We start from the raw sequence: 15941 nt of genomic DNA, 5'->3' as shown, positions 1-15941 counted from the left end.
CCAAGGATTAGCAGATGCTAGAAAAGGCAAGGAAGGATTCCCGGTAAGTTTAGGAGAGAAAATGGCCCTGCCAACACCCGGATTTCAGACATCTAGCCTCTAGAGCTGTGAGACAACACATTTCTATTATTTTAAGCCACCTAGTTTGTAGTACTTTGTTAATATACTACCTACTGAAGTTTTACACTTAGGTCTAAATAAGCCATTTGGTCCAAAAAATTCATGATAACAGCAGGGGGTGGGAAGTTGGGGAGAGAGAGCATGGGAAGAAATGCCAGATATAGGTGAAGGGGAGGAAGGCAGCAAATCACACTGCAACGTGTGTACCTAAGGAACAATCTTGCATGATGTTCTTCACATGTACCCCAAAACCTAAAATGCAAAAAAAAAAAAGATATGGCTTAGCAGCTGCATATGCAAAAAAAAATTGCTAAGCATTTTAGTTTAGAGAATGCTCAAAATGGAAAACACTGCAAATATGGATGAAAAGAAAGTTAACACAATTCTGAATAGACTTGACAGAAGTTTACTACCTAGAAAAGGTAGCAGTGACAGGTTTTTTTCTGCTCCATACTAGTGCTAGTGGGAGCACCTAAAATACCATATGCAGTTTTGGGCTCCTCACTTTATCAAGGCACAAAGACTTTAATAGGATCATTATTTTGAAAGCAGAGCTCTAGAGAAATAACTGAAGGCCTAGGAATACTGGGTCTAGCAGGGGAACATTCAAGAAGATAGATACCTTCATATGTCTAAGAGGATCTCATAAAATTGGCATTGAATAGGTGCTGAATAAGTGCTTACTGAAGGCAGACACAGAAAAAGCGATCAGTTGCTAGACTGTGTAGTACCAATCAGCTGAAGTAGGACCAATGAGTGAGCCACAGAAAAAAAATTCAGGCCAAATGTTAAGACCTTTCTACTTAATTAAAAATAAACTTTAAAAGTATACTGACAAAGCAATCCAAATGTCCATCAATGGATGAACAGATAAACACATTGTGGCATATCTATTCAATGGAATATTATTTGGCCATAAAAAAGAATTAAGCACTAACATATGCTACAACATAGGCGAACTTCAAAAACATTATGCAAGGTGAAAGACACCAGATACAAAAGGTTACATATTGTATAATTTCATTTACAGAAAATATTCAAAGTAGGTAAAATCCATACATGACAACAGGGGCTAGAAGGAGAGGAAAATGGAGAATGACTGCTTAATGGATATGGAATTTTCTTTGAGGTGATGAAAATGTTTTGGAACTAGATAGACGTGGTAGCCATACAACATTATGAATTTACTAAATGCTACTGCATGGTTCACTTTAAAACAGTTAATTGTATGTTATGTGTATTACACTTCAATTAAAAAAAGTACATTGAAAAAGGCTGCTAGCACGTGTTTCACAATAAGAGAAGCTGTACACAGAATTTAGTAATCTCTTTGCATCAAATAAGCATGTCAAAATAACAAAGGAGAGCTCCAAAAGACCCTTTGTGGTGAACTACCCTTCCCTACTGGAGAACAACCAATGACTAGGTTTCAGACTTTAGGTCATAGTTCTAAGGTTCTCTTCCTACATGGACTCATGCTTATTGTCTTAAGAGACCACAATTATGTTCATGTTTTCTTATGAAAAAAGAAACTGCCCCAAGTAGCTTGGCAGCATTCTAACTGTCCCTAACCTACTCATCAAATTAATAATTTGTTCAGCCATAGCGATTTTGAAATGGTAACATATCATGATTATAAGTTCATTATTTCTCCTCTCCCTTTAAAAACAGAAGTCCTCTATGGTATACATGTTCTGTTATACAAGACCCTAGCAATTTTACATGTGAGGAAAATGTGAGAAACACAAGGTGGTTTCCCAAAGTAGGACCAGAAATCATTTTACTCCTTTCCGTATAAGGGACTTTCCAGAAATTTAGTTGATTAAATAATAGAATACAGGGTTCCACTATACTGTTCCTGCTCCAGGGAAAGTGCAATTTCACAGATTATTTCTACCATGACTGAGAGAGCCACATACAGACATTTTCTTGGCTCTACATCAAGAATGAATGTGTTAATGAGAAAAAATTTAACTTGGTTTGAAATCCTAGTTCTACAGTTAAAGATTAATAATAATAATAACAACAACAAACCCAGAAAGCTTTATTTTTGGTGAATTACTAATAAAGAATCCTCTGTGAAGGCATTCCATACACATTCACACACATTTCGCTACATTAAAAAGTCAAAACTACATTCTTAAAATAAAGAGATACAAGGCCGGGTAGAGTAGTTCAGGCATTTACTCCCAGCACTTTGGAGGCCGAGGTGGGTGGATCACAAGGGCAGGAGTTCAAGAACAGCCTGGCCAACGTAGTGCAACCCCGTCTCTACTAAAAATACAAAAAATCAGCCAGGCGTGGTGGTGGATGCCTGTAATCCCAGCTACTCAGGAGGTTTAGGCGGGAGAATCACTCAAACCCAGAAGGCGGAGGTTGTAGTGAGTAGAGATCACACCACTACACTCCAGCCTGGGCGATAGTGCGAGACTCTGTCTCCAGACCAAAAAAAAGGAAAAGAGGGAAGGGAAGGGGAAGGGGGGAGGGGGAGGGAAGAAAGAGGGAGGGAGGGGAGAGGGAGAGGAAAATATATATTGTCAAGTCAATTCTGGAAAGTACTCAAGTCAACTGCAACCTAGGACTTCATGAGAGCAGGTTTATTATGTGCAGATGAGTGAGACTGGCACATTAAGAGGCTAGTGCTTTACCATCAAACTTGAACAACATAAAGATCCCACTAGTCTACTACTAGGAATGTCTAGTGTTCTGTCCAAACAGATATTTATAAATGCCTATTTTTGCCCACAGATATTAATTTTATATAATCTATGTAATGCTAAAATAGTTTTATAATAAAGAAATGTTCTGTTCATTAACATGTTTCCACCACCTAGCAAAGTGCCGTAGGATGTAGGTGTTTAATAAATAATTATTAAATGAAAGTAAGGTATGATTGAGACAGAGCAACTGAGAGCTTAAGAACCAGATAGGTATAATCCTGCAAAATACCAGAGGTTTGGAAAACCTTCTGGTGATTACAATAATTCTGTCCACTGCACAATTGTTTTTTGAACTTCTCTAGAAATTGATTTTGGAAAAATGCATTTTCTCCCTTCTATTAGAAAAGCCCAGGAACCTCACAAAAAGAATTAAAAAATTCCTCACCCATTTTTGGCAACTCAAAATTGAGTACATAAGAGTGTCCTAAGTCCCACTGTCAAGGTCCCTGTTCAGGAATGGCTAAAAAAAAGTATCACCAACCAGCCTGCTCTGAAACTGAGTAACTCCACAGGGTCATACCCTGAGAGGCACTGGAACCAGAGGAGCTAATCTACGAAAGCTTCTCCTTGGGAAGAATAGCTGATAACCTTGAGAAACATATGCCTAAAATGCCGCAGTTTTGAGAAGGACAAGGATATGAAGAAAAAAACAAGTCACTACGAAATTTAAAAAGATTAATAAATAATAAGAGATAACCTGATATATTAAACTATTATTAACATCATCATCAAAATGTATCAGTCTAATAGCTTAACAATCTAATGGTTATACACTAACCTTTTAGCTTCTCTTACCAAGAATGCAATCATAAAACTGGTTGATTTTCTAAAAAGTAATTCAATTTTCACTGAACTTAACTTGATGAGTTAGGAGTTAGAGACTTAAAAAGTCTCAAAGGCAGCATCAGTTCAAGAAGCAAGTGATTCTCCTAAAGCCTACAACCGGATTGATGAGTCACATTAAATATATATACTTTTGTTCTCTCTCTGCACCTGCTGATGCAAGTCTTGAGACAAGACTGACGTAAAAATAATTCACTATGACAGCTAATTCTAACATGTTCCACATTTTTTTAAAAATTTGCTAATCATCAAAGGAATACCAAAAAAAGGGCAAAGAACATTTTATGCTTATCAAAATGGTTTTAAAAAAATAAATGATAGTGTCTGAATGCTAGAAAGGCTATTGTAAAACTAGTATGTTCATAAAGTACTGGTACGCAGTATAAGTTGGGATACCCCATTAGGAAAGCAATTTGGCAATATAAATCATGAGCATATTGTATTTAAGCAATGTATGTATGTATTGTTGATAAGAACTTATCCTAAATGTCAAATAAAGGAAAAATCATTTAAGTAGAAAAATATTAATCACAAAATTTCCAGTGAAGAGATACTGAAAAGTAGCTTAAAATGCCCAATGGGAGGTATAAATTTGTGTTTAAAAATTTTTGGTGCTGGAGGCCAGATGTGGTCACTCATGCCTATAATCCCAGCACTTTGGGAAGCCAAGGCAGGTGAGTCACAAGTTAGGAGTTCAAGAGCAGCCTGGCCAACGTGGTGAAAATCTTGTCTCTACTAAAAATACAAATTAGCTGGGTGTGGTGGCATGTAGCTACAATCCCAGCTACTCAGGAGGCTGAGACAGGAGAATTGCTTGAACCTGGGAGGTGGAAGTTGCAGTGAGCCAAGACTGTGTCATTGCACTCCAGTCTGGGCAACAGTTGAGACTCTGTCCCCAAAACAAAAAAAATTTTTTTTTTGGTATTGAAAATGAAGTGCAACAGAGAAAAATGCTCGACAAAAGATAAATATGATACAAGAACATATCTTCATTGTGATGGCAACCATGTAAAAAATACATATGGATATGCAAAAGAACAACTGAATACACAGTGATGGTAGCTATTTGCAGTTCCTGACTACTCGCCAAATTTTGGGAAACGATATATTACCCTAAAATTAAAAGCCATTATTTCTTAAAAATAAAATATTTTTAGCTGGGCAAGTGCCTGTAGTCCCAGCTACTCAGAAGGCTGAGGCAAAAGGATTACTCGAGCCTAGGAATTCAAGGATGCAGTGAGCCATGATTGTGCCTGTGAATAGCCACTTCATTCCAACCTGGACAACATAGCAAGATTCCATTTCTAAAAATGTGTTTACATATTTTTCTAAAACCAGTCTGTGTATCAACCCTTTTGAGCAGAAAAATTTGAAGTCAAAACTTGATTACAGACCTGCCTCTGCATTTAAAAAATAAGTAAATTAACAACAGCATCCCAAGTCTCACCTTCTTCTCACTAAAAACCTTACAAATCTTCAAGCTAGACAAATTTGAAAAGTGAAGCACCTATCCTAGGTCCATAATGTGAGACAGATTGTACATTATCATATTTTAGGTTCTGAGAAGATCAACAATAAACTTGTTTAATTTTGGCTAGCTTGGCATCTACTAGACATACTTGATCACAAAACCTTCTTTGCTCAAAAGACCTGCAAACATCTCACTACAGTTTGGGAAATGCTGCTTGGGTCGAAGATGCTCAAAGGGGTCAACAGAGGGAAGTCATCTTAATTACCAGAGAGGTGTTTCCAGATGCTATGCTTTCCAGTTGGGAGTCACTAATGACAGCATGTCTTATACCTCAGGTGTGTATATTACAATAGAAAAATGGCGCCGGGCGCAGTGGCTCATGCCTGTAATCCCAGCACTTTGGGAGGCCGAGGCGGGTGGATCACGAGGTCAAGAGATTGAGACCATCCAGGTCAACATGGTGAAACCCTGTCTCTACTAAAAATACAAAAAATTAGCTGGGCATGGTGGCGCGTGCCTGTAATCCCAGCTACTCAGGAGGCTGAGGCAGGAGAATTGCCTGAGCCCAGGAGGCGGAGGTTGCGGTGAGCCGAGATCGCGCCATTGCACTCCAGCCTGGGTAACAAGAGTGAAACTCCGTCTCAAAAAAAAAAAAAAAAAGAAAAATGGCTTGAGTGGCCGGGCACGGTGGCTCATGCCTGTAGTCCCAGGTATTTAGGAGGCTGAGAGAGAAAAATCACTTGAACCTGGGAAGTGGACATCGCAGTAAGCTGAGATTGGGCCACTGCACTCTAGCCAGGGCTACAGAGCTAGACTCCATCTCAAAAAGGCAAAACAGGCTGGGCGTGGTGGTTCATGCCTATAATCTCAGCACTTTAGGAGGCCGAGGCAGGTGAATCACAAGGTCAAGAAATTGAGACCATGCTGGCCAACATGGTGAAACCCTGTCTCTACTAAAAATACAAAAATTAGCCAGGCATGGTGGCGCATGCCTGTAGTCCCTGTTACTTGAGAGACTGAGGCAGGAGAATCAATTGAACTCAGAAGGTGGAGGTTGCAGTGAACCGGGATCGCACCACTGCACTCGAGCTTGGCAACAGAGTGAGAATCCGACTCACAAAACAACAACAACAACAACAACAAAATACAAAACAAACAAACAAAAAAAATGGCTTGAGAAATACTGATGTATGCAGCTACTTATAAATAACTAATCTGGCAGAGGGAACCAAAAAAACCCACAAAATAAACCATGCATGGCACCGAATTGGGAGGTTTTCTGGCTCTTACAAATGGGATTCTGATCAAGTCCAAAGATGATAGCAGTTTCTAGAATGGAATGGCCATATCTTCTTTTGTAATTATGTAGTGGCAATCAAAGAAATCTGTATAACCCATATGATAACTAGTCAGTTTCCCTTTTAAATACAAATACAGTATTGCTCATGACATGTAAAAAAAGAAAGCATAACTTTTTGAAATCTGTATTTTTTTTTTAAAGAGTAGTATGATCATATGGTAGGTAGAGTGTCTCCATAGGGCAAATACTCAGTATCTACTTCTCAAAGCGGCAGCCCTCTACTCTGTTCTACATGGTCCTTTAGCATTATGAGACTGTTACCTCTGGTTGAAGTGTAGCTTTCATGCAGGCTGGGCAAAGAGGCCCGGTACGGGAGAATTGAAGGGGAAGGTGCCGAGTTCGATTACGACAGGTTGGCTCCTCACATATCAACCAGCCCTGGAGAGAAAGAAGGGAAATCTTCAGACTTATCATAACGATCCACAAATACAAGTAATAAACCTTTTTTTGGTTATCAAGATAGACTCATTTTATTTAATCTTTTCTCAGAAATTCTGACATAGCTCTAGTTATCTCTCTCTCCTGACATGTTAATTAGATCTATGCCCCCAACTTAGAAGTTAGGAAACCCACCAAGTTTAAAAAAAAAGACCACACACACACACACACACACACACACACACACACACACACACGAGTTGTTATTTCTTTTTTTAAAAGAAACACCTTTCCCCACTCAAATATATCAAAACCTCCCAACAAAAGCTTCTACTACAGGCAGAATGTAAACCAGCGTGTTTTAGTTCCTTAGTAAAGGCCACTACCAAAGTAAAGAATGTACCACATAGATTTATAACCTTCCCAATAACTGAGTGACTTCTGGCTAGTTACTTAATTGCTGTGCTGCTTCCTTCTCTGTAAAATGGATACCACAGTGCTTACCATATAGGGTTTTTGCAATGATGCAACACATTTAGAGCATCTAAAACTATATTTGGCATAAAAGAAACATTTAATAAATAAAATCAATTATTTCCTGTAAACAAAAACAGATTCTCGTATATGTACTTTCTAGAGACATAAAACTAGCTGCAGTGTTTTCAAGGACAACTTCAACTGACCACTATTTTCCAGAGGTTTGAAATACTACAGCTATTGCTCACTTCTCTGTCTTTAGAAACCTCTTCTCACTTTTCTTCTTCAGTTACTCTCCCTTGCTGTTCTCCTTTGAATTTTCTCATAGAGATGTGACAAGACTATGCCTATGACCTTAAATCAGCATTGTGTTTCTTAGAAAATGTTATCTGTTAAACAAAGGAGACAAGACTTCACAAATGGGGTCAAGCAAAGCTCAGCTGTTCACACTAAGGCACCAAGGTGCTTTGATGCTACATGTATTGCCACAAAGGCATAAGGCAAATGTTAGGGTGAGGTGCTGGGGTATAAAGGTGAACAAGGTATGCTGCTGCCTTGTCCCATGGTGTTCTCACCTGGGGAATCCCCAGTAAGGACCTCACTATCTGTAGATCCTGGAACATTTTGAGACACGGCAACTTCTGAACTGGTCTTGAAGAATGACTAGAAGTTTAGTAGGTAGAGAAGGCAGAAAAGACAACTTATGCAGAAAGAACAACATATGTCAAAGAATGAAGGCTAGAAAGCTATGCTGTGATATCATTAATAAAGGAATCAGTAACATGCATAACTCCATTCCCTGTTTCCAGACCAAACATCTTCTTGGTCTTTTCCCCTTAGACAAGAGCGGTATATACATGAATGTTGTTTCATTAAGTCAGGTACTTTAGTCTGCCACTAATGTTGCCATGCGGTGCTGATCCAAAACTGAGGGATGCCCTCACTTGCTGCTGTGTTGCTTGACCTCATTCCTCAGAATAGGCTTTTTTTGGAAGTAGCTATAACAAAACTCAGGGGAAAGCACCAAGAATCAGTTCTTGCTCCATTTAAGACTATCACAAAGAGGTAAAGTATATTACAGAGCTTTATGACTATAAAAGAATTATGCTACCTTTAAAGAATATAAAATTCATCTAGTCAATACACCCACAGTAAGCATTATTCCTACCTTCATTCAAGGCTAAACTATTTTAAAATTTAATATAAGCTTCTCAGGTAGAGGGAGGGTCTCAATGAGTTCTTAATGAAACTTGTAATAAATGCCCAGAATTATATTAAATATTGTGAAGAATAGGCAAAAGGGCCCGAGGTACACTTTCAGGAAATTACAATCTAAATAGGACAGCAAGGTCCACACACGTAAAGACTATAGAAGCAATTCAGTATGGCTTGGCTTTGAGAACCAAGTTGTGTGGTACCAACAATAAATGCTAGCAATACAGAGAAGGGATAGATTAGTGTCTGAGATAAACTACTACGACCACAGCAAAAAATTAGGAACAAGAAAAAAGAATCAGTGGTTCTGAGTCACAGGCAGCTGTTTGTTTTAATTTTAAGGGTGTATTTCAACATCTTCTTGATTTAAAGAGACATTTATATTCACATTTTAATATTTCTAAAACTCAGATGCATTTATAACGGACATGTACAGCTTAATAATGTACTTTAGTTCCTTCAAAAAAGCTGTTAAGTCAGGAGTGCAGCTCACAATCAGCTCCTTAGAATTAAAGAAACAAGATACTGGCTGGGTGTGGTGGCTCACGCCTAGAATCTCAGCACTTTGGGAGGCCGAGGCAGGCAAGTACGAGGTCAGCAGATCGAGACCATCCTGGCTAACACGGTGAAACCCCGTCTCTACTAAAAATACAAAACATTAGCCAGGCATGGTTGCATTTGCCTGTAGTCCCAGCTACTCAGGAGGCTGAGGCAGAAGAATCACTTGAACCAAGGAGGCAGAGGTTGCAGTGAGCCGAGATCATGCCATTGCACTCCAGCTTGGGCAACAGAATGAGATTCTGTCTCAAAAAAAAAGGAAACAAGATACTTTGGTTTAGTCTGTTCTAGGCAGGCATGGGGGAATACAGTGGGGAATAGTGGAGCTGACAGCAGGAACAGGTATTACATTTTAAATGTAGCCTATAAACACTAAAAGTAAGACTAGCTGTTTCTTGAAGTACCCATTCAGGTATATTAATAAAAGAAACAAACCGTACAGGACTGGACCACTCCTTTATCATTCATTTGTGATTTTTACTTTATATTTGATATCTGAGGCTTTATATGCTTTGGAACATGTAGTTAGTTAACACTGCTAGTCATAGCTGCAATTCATCCAATTCTAAACAAAACTAAAAAAATTAAGCAGACAGTAACAACTACCATGTTTTGAGACAAGAAATTACTCAGTTCCAAAATATAACCTGGATATTAAAATTATTTTTAAATTTTAAAAATACAATGTTCAAAAACCACAGAGTTCTTTTCAGATGTTTTTAAAACTTGATTCTGTCAATTTACAACTTCACAACTCAGTAGGGGAGCTGCCAACCAGGGAGATGCTAAGTTATCAACTCACCTGTTTTTTAAAGCAAACACCTAACTCTAGCTCTGACAGAGGTACTAACTAAATGTCCTTTCAAATCATATAGAAAACAGATAATATAATTTGTCTAGACTTCCTACCAGTTATAATTAACATTAAAGAGGTCTTTTTTCCTTTGTCACCTCTCTATTCAGTGCTTATTTGGGTTTGTTTGTACTTACTATCTGTTAATCTCCCTTTACAAATGACAACAATAACTAGTGCTATTATGCATGGAAATTAAACATGCTGATAACTGTGTGAAGGGAACTGGGGCTGAAAAAAATATTAGAAGCCTGTAAGTCTTTATGCTTCTTGTTTTATTTTGATAATTAAGCTTTTGGTCACGGTGTATTTTAAACAAAACTCTTCTATGTAGGAAATAGGCCCTAATCATATTAAATATATGCTTTGCTTCAATTCAATTTTGTAAAGTACATTTGGTTTAACCCTTTGTTCTCCCAATAAATGCTAACCAGCTAGCTAAATCTAACCTTCAAGGAACATTTGTGCTGTTAAAAAATAAATATAGGCTGGACATGGTGACTCATGCCTGTAATCCCAGCACTTTGGGTGGCTGAGGCAGGTGGATTGCTTGAGATCAGGAGTTCGAGACCAGCGGCAGCAGCATGACACAACCCTGTCTCTACCAAAAATACAAAAATTAGCTGGGAGTGGTGGTATGTGCCTACAGCCACAGCTACTCAGGAGGCTGAGGTAGGAAGACGGCTGGAGCCCAGTTAGTTGAGGTTGCAGTGAGCTGTGACTGCGCCACAGCACTCCAGCCAGGATGACAGAGAGAGATCCTGTCTCAAACAAATTTTTTTAAAATAAAAATAATATACCAGGTATTTGAAAATATTCCATGATGACGCAAATCTTATAAGATCTCATACTGAATTTTGTCTCTTAAAGGTGATAAAAACAAAGCAAATGAAAATACTAACGTAAGTTCACTTTAACACTCACAAAGACAAAACTTACTTTCCAATTCTCATTTTCAGAAATAACATATAGCCTGTACAGCCCAGGGCTATAATTGACAAGCCAATGGAAGAGGACAATTTTAAATAAAAGTGTAGTTTCTTGGAAGCCCAACTTATAAAAAGGTTTGGATTTTAATAAAAACCTCTAAATCACTTTAAGGATGTCTGCTATCCAAATACGTGATTTTATTATGTAATGCCACATGCAAATTATAATAACCAATAAAAATAAGGTCAGTACATTTTCAGTTGCCTTTCCTTAACCACATTTGTAAACAGAAAGTTCAAAAGAGGTAAAGTCAGCCTGTCCAATAGCAAAACAAACCTTTACCAAAATATGCCAAGCTCTATCACTTGTTGCTTTAATCTCAGCATCACTAATTCCTTAAAATCATTGTGTATGAAATTGTGTCAAATGCTGATTGGTTCTGATTGCTAAATTATATTTCTGAGGCCTCAACTAAAATGGCTTCTGTCTGCACATGTTAAAAAGGAATCAATTTCCACTTGTAACTGAGGCGTTCCTAGTAGTTGCACCTTAAACACAAACTGTTATTCGTTTGTGTACATTTGTATTTTTAGAAGGCTATACACACAGAAATCATCTAGATCTGAAATTGTGAAGCCTGAGGCCCTCAAAAATATCTTTTGAAGAAACTATCAACAGAATAAACAGACAACTCACAGAATGGGAGAAAATATTTGCAAACTATGCATCTGACAAAGGTCTAATATCCAGAATATATAAAGAACTTAAACAACTCAACAAGTGAAAACTAAATAACCCCATTAAAAAGTAGGCAAAGAACATGAACAGATACTTCTCAAAAGACATATAAGCAGCCAACAAGCGTATGAAGAAATGCTCACTATCACTAATCATCAGAGAGATGCAAATCAAGACCACAATAGGATACTATCTCACACTAGTCAGAATGGCTGTTATTAAAAAGACAAAAAATAACAGATGCTGGCAAGGCTGCAGAGAAATGGGAACGCTCATACACTGTTGGTGGGAATGTAAATTAGTTCAGCCACTGTGGTAAGCAGATTGGAGATTTCTCAAAGAATTTAAAAAAGAGCTACCATTCGACCCAGGAATTGCATTACTGAGTATATACCCAACGGAAGATAAACTGTTCTACAAAAAAGACACATGCACTCATATGTTCACTGCAGCACTATTCATGACAGAAAAGACATGGAAGCAACCTAGGTGCTCATCAACAGTGGACTGGATAAAGAAAATGTATATGTGTATGCACACACACACACACACCCATGGAATAGTATGCAGCCATAAAAAAGAATGAAATCATGTCCTTTGCAGCAACACGGATGCAGCTAGAGGCCATCATTCTAAGCAAATTAATGCAGGAACAAAAAACCAAATACCACATGTTCTCATTTATAAGTGGGAGCTAAACACTGGGTACACATGAACATAAAGATAGGAACAGATTCTGGAGCTATTAAAGGGGGGAGGGAAGCAAGGGCTGAAAAACTACCTCTTGGGTACTATACCCATTACCTGCGTGACAGGATTATTTGCACCCAAAACCTCAGTGTCATACAATATACCCACGTAACAAACCTACATATGTACCCCCTAAATCTAAAAACTTGAAATTATATTTTAGAAGTCCTCTGAATAAATGAATGGAAGCAATAAGATAAAAATATAGAGGAAAAATTTATAAAAAATAAGGAAAATAACAACGCACAGTAGTTTGCATACTCGAGTCAAATATATAGTGGGCCCGTCTCCTCTCAATCCCAATCAGTCACCAAGTTTGTCCACTCGTTTTTCCTTTATAGTCCTAGTACCATCAACCTCACCAAAGCCAGACCTCAGATCGTTCTATTGTAATAGCCTCCTCCCTGGTTTCCCTGACTGAGTTCTCTCTCACATCCAACACAAAGGGCTCTCCACTCCCATCTCCCAATCATATAAATGCCATAGATAATTGTAAGAGCAAATTCATTGGCATGGCTTTCAAATCCTTACAACCTCATCCTGCTCCCCCGCCCTTTCTCATCATTCTCTTACACAAACTCATTGCCCTATCAGATTGGTTTTCATACTCTACACACCACATTTTGCCTGTTTTCACCTCCTCATCATTACACGGGCTGGAGAACCTCTGCCTAAAAGGTCTGTTCCTTGATCATCAGTTCCATTTGTCTTTTGTGAAATTTTCCCGATCCACAGGGATTTCTCCATTCTACCTAACGCTGAGCATACACTGTGGTGTGCTGTCCCTTAACCATCTTATTTTACCATCTTGTTTTTCCCACCTAACTGGATAGTCAGTCCCCTGGGGAACAATCTGTTTTGGAGCCAGTAGTGTCCTCCCCAGTCTCTACCACAAAGGTTCACATTCAGTGAAGAATACAGAATTGAAGTCATGAAAAACCGCATGAGAATAGGGTTTCTTTCCTCCCATTTCCTAACAGATAATTTTGTGCAACTTACTGAACCTCTTTCTGAGCCTCAGTTTCCTCATTTATAAAACAGGAGGTAATAGTATTTACTCTATTAGGGTTGTTCAGAGGATCAAATAAGAAAACTCACAAAAATGTTACGAAATGTAAAATATTGTTATTATCCTGTCTCTGGTACTGGGAAACATTATAGCTAAGCTACAGCTGACAATGCACTATTAAAAATGCACCATTTTAACCAGGAAAGAGCCTGGTCAGCTTCCATCTGGTATTATTACAAAACGGAGAACTAAAGTAATGGATAAATGGTAAGACTAGGTGGTGCTGCTTCTCAATTTGATTGCAAAATATTACAACTATGTAGTCAACATAAGTTAAATTTTCATATTTTTTCCCGATCAAACGAAAATATAGTGAAGATACAGATGGCAAAACAGGCAGTGGGGGAAGAGGAGGCTGTCTTTGCTTTATTTCAGGATTCACAGATTTTCAAGAGACAACACAGTTCTGCAGTGACGTACGATTTAGTTTAAATTGTAATGGCTCACCAGGAGTGCAGTGACAGGGTCACAGGACGGGGTCTGGCAGCATGCATGCTCTTTTAGAGTTCATCAGATTATTACTAGTTTTCAATAATGGCCATTAACCACCCTTCTCCCAAAACTAGATGCCCTTTGAGAACATCAGACTCTCTTTTCACCCTAAACCATTTATATATGTTCCGGGGTTCCCTTGCAGGCACATTTTTCTGCCACAGAATTATCCCCAGTGGCAAAAAATGGGCCTTCTTATAGATAGTGCACAGTATGGGCCCACAGCTGCTTTTGAAGAATGACATGTTGTGATTTGGAATTTCCAGAAATATCAAAAAACAAATTGCTTTCTGACCCACATTTGTACCTAAACCTGGGAAAAAATTTCCCTAAGATCTCCAGGGGAAGTTTTAACAGGAATATAATTTTGCTTTTAAAGTTAAATCTTCTACACTGCAGCATGCTGGCATGTCAAAGAGTGATTATTAAGTCCCAGAGAGGTGCTGGATAAGAGATGAAAGAGTAAATCAGGAAAAATAAACACATAAAATAACTATTCACCAAAGTTAATACAAAAATATTTTGAACAAAATTATCAAACAAAACAGAAGTAGAAAGTGCCTTATCGGTCAATGTAAGAATTTTAAATATTATTAAAATTGATTTTTAAAGTAAGACATCTCTTTAAATGAACAGTCATATGTCATTTCATCCAAGTTATTTGAAGGTTATTGATCTTATCATTTGTACAAGGACCAGACTCTGCCATCAGTTTGCTGAAAGGATAATGGAGCACTCCCGAACTGTTATGATAGGTTGGATGCAAACAGTGGTCCTCATTTAAACACACAGAATAGCACTGTAAGTGGACAAATTCCAACCTCAGCAATTGCATATTACATGATAAATTAGCAACTTGGTCTGCTTTGCCTCACATCAAATCCAATACCATAGTCTTGCTATTTTAATTTGCAATCAGAGCTTGAGCATCAGAAGATGTACCTGAGGTACATTAAAGAGCCCCCATGCAAGCCATCTTCTCCTGATATACTGTGAGCACAGAAAACCAACAATTACCAGCAATTGTATTCTACCCCTGCAGGACAATACCAGAACAGTTAAAATTGTCTCTATGCAAGCAACCAGGGAAAATATACTTAAAAGACTTTATATGGAAAATTACATTTTGGGGAAAAAAGTTCAATGGAGGACATGTATCCTTCTGTATGGGCAACTAAAAACCTCTCTTAGTATATTCAAGCCTATTCTGTAAAATACTCTCCTATTCACCCAACTAAAAGCAAGCTACGTTCTTAGGCTATAATAGTATAATAGGTCACAACTAAGTACACAGTACCTTGCTTCAGGAATAATTTTGCTTTGTCTGTCAACTGTCAACAAAACACAAAGAACTCATGCAACCCAGTCATGTACTGTGGATGTTAGAGACCTAACAAAATACAAATAACAAGAATACAAGATTTTCTAGCCACCCTGCTTTCATTTTATATGAGAAACTGAAAGCATTTTCCTTTCCACTTTCCATTAATCTCTATTATATTACAAATCTTTTCATAAAATACTTTTTCCCCCTATGTGAAGCTACAAGTGACTTGGGGATGTAATATCCCAACTGCAATGAACGTCTGACTTTCTAACATGAATGGTAATAAATGGATGTGTCAGGTAAGTCATACAGTCATTTCAACAAGGAAAAGGAGGAAAGAATCAAATGCAATGAGATGGTAAAATGGTTACTCTGCTGATTATATTAATATTTTAGTGGCAAAACTTCTAAGAAAAATTGTTCATTACTTCCATCGCCATTCCTGCCTCTCGAGTCTTCACTCCTGAAAAAATTCCACTACCTTGCCTATGTACACACAATAATGAATAAACTTCAAAAGTGAACTCAAGGTTTGGTTTCGTCATTACATGCACAGAAAAAAAAAAAAGACTGGAAGGAAATACTCTCCAATGTAATCACTGGTAATCTCTGTGGTTTCTTCTTTTATTTCTGTATTTTC

General features: G+C 37.9%; 1 protein-coding gene across 11 annotated transcripts in view; it reads right to left on the bottom strand.

The window, feature by feature from the left end:
- POLA1 (DNA polymerase alpha 1, catalytic subunit) overlaps nt 1-15941 on the bottom strand; it is a 316077-nt gene that overhangs the window by 113121 nt on the left and 187015 nt on the right. For all 11 annotated transcript variants that reach the window (XM_008989090.5, XM_078363411.1, XM_017968391.4 and 8 more), the window contains one exon: nt 6776-6892. In XM_008989090.5, coding sequence (XP_008987338.2) covers nt 6776-6892 — 117 coding nt within the window. The remainder of the gene's footprint in view (nt 1-6775; nt 6893-15941) is intronic.

This window comes from Callithrix jacchus, chromosome X (genome assembly GCF_049354715.1).
Source record: "Callithrix jacchus isolate 240 chromosome X, calJac240_pri, whole genome shotgun sequence".
Lineage (NCBI taxonomy): Eukaryota > Metazoa > Chordata > Mammalia > Primates > Cebidae > Callithrix > Callithrix jacchus.
This window is presented reverse-complemented; position numbering and strand designations above follow the sequence as displayed.